Raw genomic sequence first — 9774 nt, forward strand, 5'->3', positions numbered from 1 at the left:
CTTAGCACAGACAGATGTTTGTCATTGCCAACTCTGCTGCCCTTAAAAAAGGCCACAGAGATGAGGAAACAGGCTTCACGAATAGCCCTGCTGTGCAGGTGCATCGGAAAGACAAGACGAGAAAAGAAAAGAAATATGTTTGTGTTTACACAGCTTGCAAGGGTCTTGCTCTTGGAATTTTGTCAAGTCTGACAAAAGCTTGACAGATACTTCTTTACGTTAGCAGTTGACAGAAAAAAGTCAAGGCAGCTTTATTTGTATAGCACATTTCATACAACAGGGCAATTCAAAGTGCTTTACAAACAAAAAATATAAAACATAACAAAGGATACAGATTTACAATGAAAGAGTAAAGAGATAAGATATAGAGTGTAAGATTGATTACTGGATTAAAAAAAAATAAAATAAAAATCACCATTAAAAATAACAAAAATGCTGACAAGAGGTGCAAAGATAAAACATTTTAAAAATGATTATTTTAAATGATTTTAAAAATGTGTATAAAGAAAACGCACTTTTAGCTTTGACTTAAAAGTGGTCAGAGTCGGGGCTTGTCTGACGTCATCTTTATTCCAGGTCTGTGCAGCATGATTACAAAAGGCTGCTTCTCCATGATTTGTTCTAACTCTTGGGACGGTCAGTCGGCTGGCTGCAGATGTCCTGAGGGCCCCAGAGGGTCATAGAAAAATTTGGACGCTGAGCCACAGAGTGATTTATAGACAAGCAGCGAGATTTTAAAATCAATTCTCTGAGTCACACGTAGCCAGTGTAAGGATTTTAGAACTGGAGTAATGTGGTCATATTTCCTAGTTTATATCTGTATATATGATTTAGTTGACTGAAGAGATACAGGTAATGATGCACTCACACTCATCCACAGGGCACAAATTATTATGTTTGGCAAAAGAGCATCAAATGATGTCTTGCAAGTTGACACAACTTTATCATACCAAACAAACAGTGGCCTGAATGGTACTGGGGACAATATAAAAGTACTGAAATTGTAACAGTTTCAAACTTGGTCACAATATGTTTTGCATTGCTTTTAAGATAACATTTATTTTGTTTGCATACTTGTGTTTGTTGCAGGATCCAGATGATAACTGCAAAAGAGGATTTTGTTGTCCCAGCTGAATGCCACAGTTTAAAAGCATAAAGACAGATTAAAGCAAGAATCTGTGGATTTAAATCTGTAAAAATTTCAGGGTATTTTTCTGCACTTGCATTTCATATGTAGTCATAAATAAATTTAAAGTGCTAAGATATAAAACAGTGCTACTCTTGAAAGAAGACGCAGCAATTAGTTTTGTTCTGTTAAAGAGCTAAAAAATAGTGCTCAAGCATGGCTGCCACCGCTATCATGGAGGTGGCAGACATCACCGTTGTAGTAATCTACTTCATCCTGGTGCTAGCAGTCGGTTTCTTCGCCATGTGGAAAGCCAAGAGCACAGTGAGCGGCTACTTCCTTGCTGGTCGCTCCATGAACTGGGCGCCTGTTGGAGCATCTCTATTCGTCAGCAACATAGGAAGCCAACATTTCATTGGACTAGCTGGATCAGGTGCTGCTGGCGGGTTAAGCGTGGCTGCATGGGAATTATATGTAATTTTTTTGATCCAGTTGTTAGGCTGGATATTTATCCCCGTGTACATTCAGTCTGGAGTCTACACCATGCCGGAGTACCTGTCCAAACGGTTTGGAGGTTACCGACTAAAAGTGTATTTTGCAGTGTTGTCTCTTGTCCTGTATGTCTTCACCAAGTTGTCCACAAATCTTTATGCCGGAGCGTTGTTCATTCAGGAGTCCTTTGGGTGGAACCTCTATCTGTCAATCATCATCCTCATCACCATGACAGCTGTACTGACAGTCACTGGAGGTCTGGTCGCTGTCATCTACACGGATACGATTCAGGCATTCCTCATGATCACCGGAGCACTCTGCCTAACAGGCATCAGCCTCTTCAAAGTGGGAGGACTTGAAGGTCTTTATTGATCTTTTTTAAACCATTAACCAGTTAAACTACAATGTGATCTGCATAATATAACAAATGCTGAATTGTGTTCTGCCATGTAATTTTAAGGAGTTTGGACCAAGTACATGCAGGCTACTCCAAACATCACTGCCATCTTGCTGTCTTCACCCAACCTGACATATTCTGAATCCTGTCACTTCCACCTCCAACCAAAGCCAGATGCTCTGAAGATATTTCGAGGACCGAGGGATCCAGACCTACCTTGGCCCGCTTTCTTATTGGGCCAGACTCCAGCATCTATTTGGTACTTGTTCATACCTTTCCACATAGACTGACTTCCCAACTGGGTCTCTTCCATGTAGGTCTTATATGTGTGTATCCCCAGAAGATTAATTTTAACCTAGTCCATGTAAGCCCACATAAAACAATAGTACAAATATATTGTTGCAGATTGCCATGAAAATTTCTGAGCATGTCCATATTTCCCATAAATTCTCCAAACGTCTCAGAAAAGTTCATGGCAAACCATTCAGTAGATGAGATATTTCAGTTTGGAAAAAAAGTGGTGGACTTAGCATTCAACATTGCCATTCTTGAGCAACATGTTTAAGAGCGTCCCTCGCTATGCATGATCCCTTCCCATAAAGCTAGCCTTTGGAGTCCACACAAACAGTAAAGGTATATGCAGAGCGCAGCAATGTCCTTGCTATAATGTCACTTAATACTATGTAGAGGGCAAATCATTCATTCTAAACATCCGTCCTGTGTCTTCCAGGTACTGGTGTACAGATCAGGTGATTGTACAGCGGGTTTTGGCAGCAAAGAACATTGCCCATGCCAAAGGCTCTACACTCATGGCTGGCTTTCTGAAAATCCTCCCCATGTTCATCATTGTCATCCCAGGTAGAGACATTATTGCTTTTTAATACCCACAATCAAGCTTCTAAGCAACTTGAAGCTAGGACCCAGCCCGTTGGCTCACTAAACATCTTTTTTTTTAATCGTAACTATTCCAGGAATGATTTCCAGGATCTTCTTTGCTGATGAGTTAGTGTGTATCAGTCCTGAGCACTGCGTGGAAGTGTGCGGTTCTGCAAGTGGCTGTAGCAACGTGGCTTACCCACGGCTCGTCATGTCAGTGATGCCCGTTGGTCTCCGCGGCCTGATGATGGCTGTCATGATCGCTGCTCTAATGAGCGACTTGGACTCCATCTTCAATTCAGCGAGCACCATATTCACGCTGGATATTTACAAGATGCTACGAAAGAAGGCTTCATCCAGGGAGCAGGTGATAGTCGGCAGGTTGTTTATGATTGTCATGGTGATCATCAGCATTGCCTGGGTGCCGGTCTTCATTGAAATGCAGGGAGGCCAGATGTTTTATTACCTCCAAGAAGTAATACATAACCTGACTCCACCCATAGCTGCTCTCTTCCTGCTTGGTGTCCTGTGGCATCGCTGTAATGAGACAGGTGCCTTTTGGGGAGGCTTGGTAGGGATTGTGCTTGGCGCATTGCGTCTCATTTTGGCATTTGTATACCGCGAGCCTCACTGTAACCAGCCCGATGAGCGGCCGTCTTTCATCAAAGATGTTCATTTCATGTATGTGGCAGCCGTCTTGTTTTGGGTGTCAGCTTTGGTGACTGTTGTTGTGAGTCTCTGCACTCCTCCGCCCAGGAAAGAGCAGATCAAAACCACAACTCTGTGGGGGTTAAACAAGAGAAAGAGGCTAAAAGAGCAAGAAAAAGAGAAAGCTGGAGGTGATATCCTTGCTTTGAAGCCTTTGAATCATGAGATCCTGAATGGAAACGGTTTGCTTCATGAAGAAAACTGTCAAGACCTCTCAAACAAGTTCAAAGTTGTTGAGGCCAATCATGAAAATGCTCAATTAAGCTCATCAATTTCTGACCCTGAAACTGTGGAAGAGGGAGAAGGGAGAGAGGTAAGGGATGAGGAGGAAGAGAAGGGTTGCCTTGGAGGAGGAGGAGTGGAGGGTGGGAGGTGTATGAGGGCTTTGGAGTGTTTCTGCGGCTTCCAGGAGAAACCGTCTGAAGCTCAGGTCAAAGTCCAAGAACAGGAGAGGAACATGGATGAGCTTCTCCATGAACCTCCACGAATCAGAATCATCCTGAACATAGGACTGGTTGTGATTTGCTCTGTCACAATCTTTATCCTTATCTATTTTTCCTTATAGGCTCGTATAATTCCAATATGTATGTCCGTAATTTACCAGGAGCAATGTTCTTCTGGTATGTTTTATCTTAAGGTTTAGTTTAAAAGACTGCATGCAACACTTTGATGGTAACTGTCAAGGGTTTAGCATGCTTCCAACAAAGTGGCATCTCTTAATATTCACACATTGGTGGGGGATGATAAGTCTATTCTATGCTAGATTGTCAAATTATTCATTCCAAATTACATATTAATAAGTTGTATTTTTCAATGTGGCTATTTTTTTTTCATTAAAGTTTAATTTGCTGTAAGATGCTTAAATAGGTTCAATGTGGAAGTCATTTATGAAGATGTCTGACATTTGATATTAGCTCTTGCTTCCTGATTTTCTTGTATGATATGATTTATCTTTCTCTACGATCTATCACAGAAGTAGTAACTGCTGAACTTGGCACCATTCTTCACTATCTTTATGTCAAACATGTAGCCAAACAGGCTGTTCTTGTCAACGTAAAGTTCCCATCGAACAGCTAACCAAATGCTATTTGCTTTCACATATTTACATGTGTACTGTAAGGTCAAGAAGCTAAGCAGTGTCTTGTCACAAATATCAGTTGGTATTCACAGTTAACAGTGGTGTTAAATTTATGGTCAAATAATTTGTTTTGTTGTTGTTCTAGCTTCTGGATTTACTTGCATAGTATGCGAGCCACTTAATATGTGCTTGGCTTTTACGCTGTTTTTTATAGACGTGCAGATTTTAAGATCATTCCTCTCAACTCTAGTAAAGCTGTATATATGCAATACTTCAATGGATAAAAAATTCAGAATAGAAAGAGCCATAATTGACCTTCATTGTGGGTCGAGGTGTCCTGTCAGCAGTTGTACAGACGTCTCTGTGGATTTTTTTTTTTTTATGCTGCAATGCCATGCCTGCAAAATAATTTGTGAGATAACTATAAGTAACATAGTCTGTGATATATTTAGTAGTTATCTTTACAGTTGCAATTATTTGCAATTTAAGATTTATTTTAGAAATTGCACCCGTTTTCATTTGCATGTACTGCTATTTAGTTCTCTACTGGAAATTTAAATGTAAGCTATGATAAAATACAGCTCAAGAGGCTTTCTAGAAAAAAAATGACAGTAAAACCTTTTGCCTCAAAGCAGATGACCTGAAGCAAGGACACAAAATGTCACAGCAGGTCATTGTATGCAAAGCAGACTTCACATTCTCCAGTAAAGGCACCACAACAAGTGAAGACAGCAGCTCTCAGTCAGCAAAGATGCCATCAACAACAGCCTCTGCTGCAGTGGAAAGTTACTGACTGGAAGTGGAAAGTTACTGGGTAGACACGTACCACACAGGTTTTTTTTCTTTCCGTCTTTGGTGTCTTCAAGTTCATAATCCTATAATGCAGGCTGCATATTTAAATGTCACTTTCTTTTTTTGATAAATGTATAGTCATGAAACAAGACAGGATTCTTTTCAGTGCGCCAAAGTAATGCAGGCCGTTGTTGCATGTGCTGAAATAAGTTTAAAAAGTTCAAAAACCTGAAATACATGACATGCAAAAGTATGTAAGTTGTAGAAAAAATAGCTTGTATGCATTTGTTGGGAATAGTTACAGGGATAACGTTTGCACAAAGTAACTTTACTTGTTTAAAGTCCCAGCAGAAGAAGCACAGGTGTTACTAGTATCATTGTGTCCCAGTAACTGCAGTGAGGCAGCATGCACAATCTCAGGACCCTGAAACTGACAAAGTGCTTTCCAATATCTGTGAATCGATATCCCTGGAGGAGTCAATCAATGAGATAAGTTTGATTTTTTTTTTTTTTTTATACATGGGACTGTCAGCAATTTTATCCTATCCACACTCCCCAGCATTAAACTTTACAATGAAATATAATGAAATGCAAATTATTCTTATGCCAGTATCACTGATGTCATATGACACTACATTTCATGTATTTGCTAATGCCTGGCTAAAAACTCCTTTTATTGTCAGTCCTGTTACTCAAATGAACCATCCTTCACACAAAAAGAACTATTAAAAAATAAATAAAATGACATGAAATTGACCAGTACATATTTTGAATAGTTAAACGTGTGTGTATTTGATAAAGTGCTGAAAAAAATCATTTTTAAGAGTTACAACATGCAAAAGGCATCAATTTGGCAGAATATCCCAAAAACTGATAATCACAGAGCCCAAACTGGCGGATGCTATCACGTTAGCTGCATTACACCATCTAAATTAGAGCTTTCTTTTTATTTGCCAGAAATATAATTTCTGATGTGACCACTTTAGTTAGAACTAATCAATATAATGTTGGTTGTCTATGTGAAGTTTTTAAACTTTAAGACATTATACCTATTACAGTATGAAGGCACAAATGATTTATGGGAAGGTTTGTAGCAGATTTTCTTGTGTTGTTGGTTGTTGCAGTGAGACTTGAGATGTTTCCAAACCCAGCTGTCGATATTTTCATATTGATAAAGAATGGTGATCAGTTTCACGGGTGAACTGAGCAGCTTATATTCAACTGGACCAAGCTACTTTCTGTGCGTGTGTTGCAGAAGGAGAAAGTGTAAAATTAGAGCCCCTGACTATAAAGCGTGTGTGTGTGTGTGTGTGTGTGTGTGTGTTTGTGTGTGTTACACAGTTTATAAACTGACAAGATGCTCAGAACTAATAGAGTGTTTAATTCTGGTAGACCACCACCCCCGACCACTATGGTGAACCAGTTGTTGACATAGAAAAAACACAAATGTTGCATGTGTCGCACTGCATCTAGGAAAACTTTGTGAGTCAAAGTGTGATAGAAGTGTGCCAGAGAAACCACATATGCACATTATGGAGGAAAAACACAGCTTCCACTTGAGTGCAAATTCATCCCAAATTACATGGTTATTTCTGAGAAATATCTTGGTAAATAATACAGAAGTTCATCTGAAGTAAAGACTCAGAGAAACATTTTGACTTAACTGATACGTAGTGGGCCAGGTACTCTACAAAGGACTTTCTAATAAAAAGTCATTCATGTAATTTACGTTATCTAATCTGAGTCTTCTCATATCTTATAGTGCTCAACTAATTACTTTTGCTCTTTGAAATGTAAAAAGATGTGATGTCAACCATCTCACTTCACAGTTGCAAGCCCAGGTGCTACAGAACGACCTTAAACTTAAACACAAGAGCGACTCCATGCGTTATAAAAGATGTCACTCAAGAATAATTGATACTTTCACATGGTATTCATATCATTCATATTATTCATAGAGAAGAAACTGTTCAGACATGTAATGGCTCAATGCCAATCTGTGAGGGGCGGTGACTTTAACAGTGCTGTCTGATACCAAAAAGCAGCTGATTTACATTGATTTTTAGTTTCATAGAGGCTCATTGTTTATTTTAGCAGTCACAAGCAAAATGTGCTATGGTCATGGATGTGTACACACACTTCATGTACCTTTTAGGTAGGTAAAATGACAGCGGTTGTGAAGAGGGAACCAGCTGTCTTTTTTTTTTATCCAAAGGTATGCACACAGGCCCGTCGTACATGACTGTACTTGCTGTCAAAAAGATACAAAGACAAAACATTTAATAAATAAGTGCAAGAACTCTGGCAGGGTGCAATATCAATTTGTTTCTATGTATTATTTCCTCAAAATTTCTGATTAAACTTGATTTGATTTTCACAAATTTGGAAGCCAATTGTGCTCAAACATGCAACTAACACAAGTGCCACTCTTGTATGAACTTAAGGCAAAAATTAGTGTTCGATGGTTAAAGAGGTCTTTATAAACAAGGCCTGCAAAAAGCAACTTGTGTCACATTTTCTTTAAGCTGGTTCTGAGAATTTGCTCAGTAAACTAATGGAAATATAAAACACAAAATGAGAAAAGCAACAGGAAACTGTCATTATTTATTTCCACCACAAGTGGGGAGCATTTCTCCAAATTAAGCAAACTAAGCCACAACCACAGACAGTCCTGAGTCCCATCCTGACATGAACAGGAAGTTCCCATTCATTAACTGCACTTTTCTGAGCTATAGTGAGCTGTTTACATGCTATAAAAGGCTCAGGAGAGGGGAGTGTGAGTTTGGAAAGATCCCCCACATGACACATTCAGTGGTTTCATTTGCTAAAATCCTATAAAGAGAGAGCCAGTGAAAAGGCTGATGTGGTTTTACTTCAGGGCCAGGGCAGCAAAAAACCCGAATGCAAAACTCCATAACACATACAAATACGGCAAGAAAAAAAAGGTTATGGTTTATTAAATTTAAAAAGCCACATCCAACCAGGCAGAAACTGTCTTCTATCGTGCATGCAGTTATTACAAATGACCGAGGCAGTCAGCGTGCACACCAACCAAAACCACAAAAGAACAAAAGGCAACAATATCAGAAATAATATGAATTATTTTATTTTTATTGGCAGCCAGAAGATTTAAATAATATATCGATAGTAAATCAGAACAAAATCAAGTGCTTAAAAGTAATAAATAAAAGTACAAGCCAAAAGACTAGTTAGCAGGTAAACAAAGAAAAAGCACGCAAGAATAGATACAAATAAAAAAGGTATTTTAATAAAAGCAATCAATTAAATAAGAAATCATCATTATTATTATTAAAATAGTCCTTATGCTGGGGCAGATTATCAGATTAAGGGGGCCCCTGGGCTTAGATATAGAGAGAGCCCTCCCCTCCTCTCTTACATAAGAATAAGAGACAGACTTTATAGTTGTTTGGTCTCATTTTGTGCCATTGTTTTGCATGTCTTGTGTATGTTTGTGCCCCTTACTTTAATTATTTTGTATCTCTTTGCAGTTTCAATGCTTCTCATTGTGGTCATTTTGAATCACTTCCTGGACAGTAAGTGTTAATTTAAGGGCCGGGGGGTCCCTTAAACTCTGGGCCCCTGAGCCTGATGAGCCTGGCTTGTTATCATGCTCTTATGAGCAGTCTGCTTTCATGTACTGTTTGTATATTTTCCAATGAATGCAATGCAAAAAAAAAAAAAGTATGTATGTTATCATAAGCCAGTCATTTGTGTATAACCACTTTGGAAGGCTGTGATCAGTAGAGACCAAAGAGGCAAGCAGTCTTGTGAGGAGGCAGTTTTGGATGGTGGATGTGTCACCAAATGTAAGATTTTCACCCTGAGAATGATTTTTGTAACCGTGTGGACTTTGAGTCATTTTAAAGTAGATTGTAACCATTTTTATTTTCCTCAACATAACCACAGTTACTTTGCTTGCTGAGACCTAACGTCCGTGACTTTATGTTAAGTATAAAATTTGGAATATATCATATGAGCTGCTGTGTGTGCATTTTTGTAGGATATCATGAGAACTGTTTTAAGAAGATAAATTGTTATAAGACACACAACCTGCTCCTTTTATCATTACTTGGATACCTGTACTCAGCACCTGAATACAAACCTGTTTAATTTAGTTTTAACTTTTCCAGTTAACTTTGTTTTGCAGTTTAAATTCTTAGTGGACACCACTGGAGGCTGAAAGAGTACTTCACTGAACATTTTCTAATTTTCAAAAACTTTATCTCAGAGCTATTTATGCATAAACAGTGTGCTAATAGCATGAACATTAAGTTTTTTTGAAAG

The 9774-nt window shown here is 38.8% G+C and overlaps 1 protein-coding gene across 1 annotated transcript; it reads left to right on the top strand.

The window, feature by feature from the left end:
- The first annotated feature begins 1094 nt into the window (after positions 1 to 1094).
- LOC121962869 (sodium/myo-inositol cotransporter-like) lies at positions 1095 to 5401 on the top strand. The gene is made up of 4 exons (XM_042513189.1): positions 1095 to 1979; positions 2079 to 2274; positions 2746 to 2873; positions 2987 to 5401. The coding sequence occupies exons 1-4, from the start codon at positions 1343 to 1345 to the stop codon at positions 4162 to 4164; spliced, it is 2139 nt and encodes a 712-aa protein (XP_042369123.1). The 5' UTR covers positions 1095 to 1342; the 3' UTR covers positions 4165 to 5401.
- Positions 5402 to 9774: the final 4373 nt, after the last annotated feature.

The sequence above is a fragment of the Plectropomus leopardus genome, chromosome 24 (assembly GCF_008729295.1).
Source record: "Plectropomus leopardus isolate mb chromosome 24, YSFRI_Pleo_2.0, whole genome shotgun sequence".
Taxonomy (NCBI): Eukaryota; Metazoa; Chordata; class Actinopteri; order Perciformes; family Serranidae; genus Plectropomus; species Plectropomus leopardus.

Coding starts and splice junctions, on each gene's coding strand:
- LOC121962869 (XM_042513189.1), top strand. CDS start 1,343: ATGGCTGCCACCGCTATCATGGAGGTGGCAGACATCACCGTTGTAGTA. Junction 1,980..2,078: donor CAAAGTGGGAGGACTTGAAG/GTCTTTATTGAT, acceptor TGTAATTTTAAG/GAGTTTGGACCAAGTACATG. Junction 2,275..2,745: donor CAGACTCCAGCATCTATTTG/GTACTTGTTCAT, acceptor TGTGTCTTCCAG/GTACTGGTGTACAGATCAGG.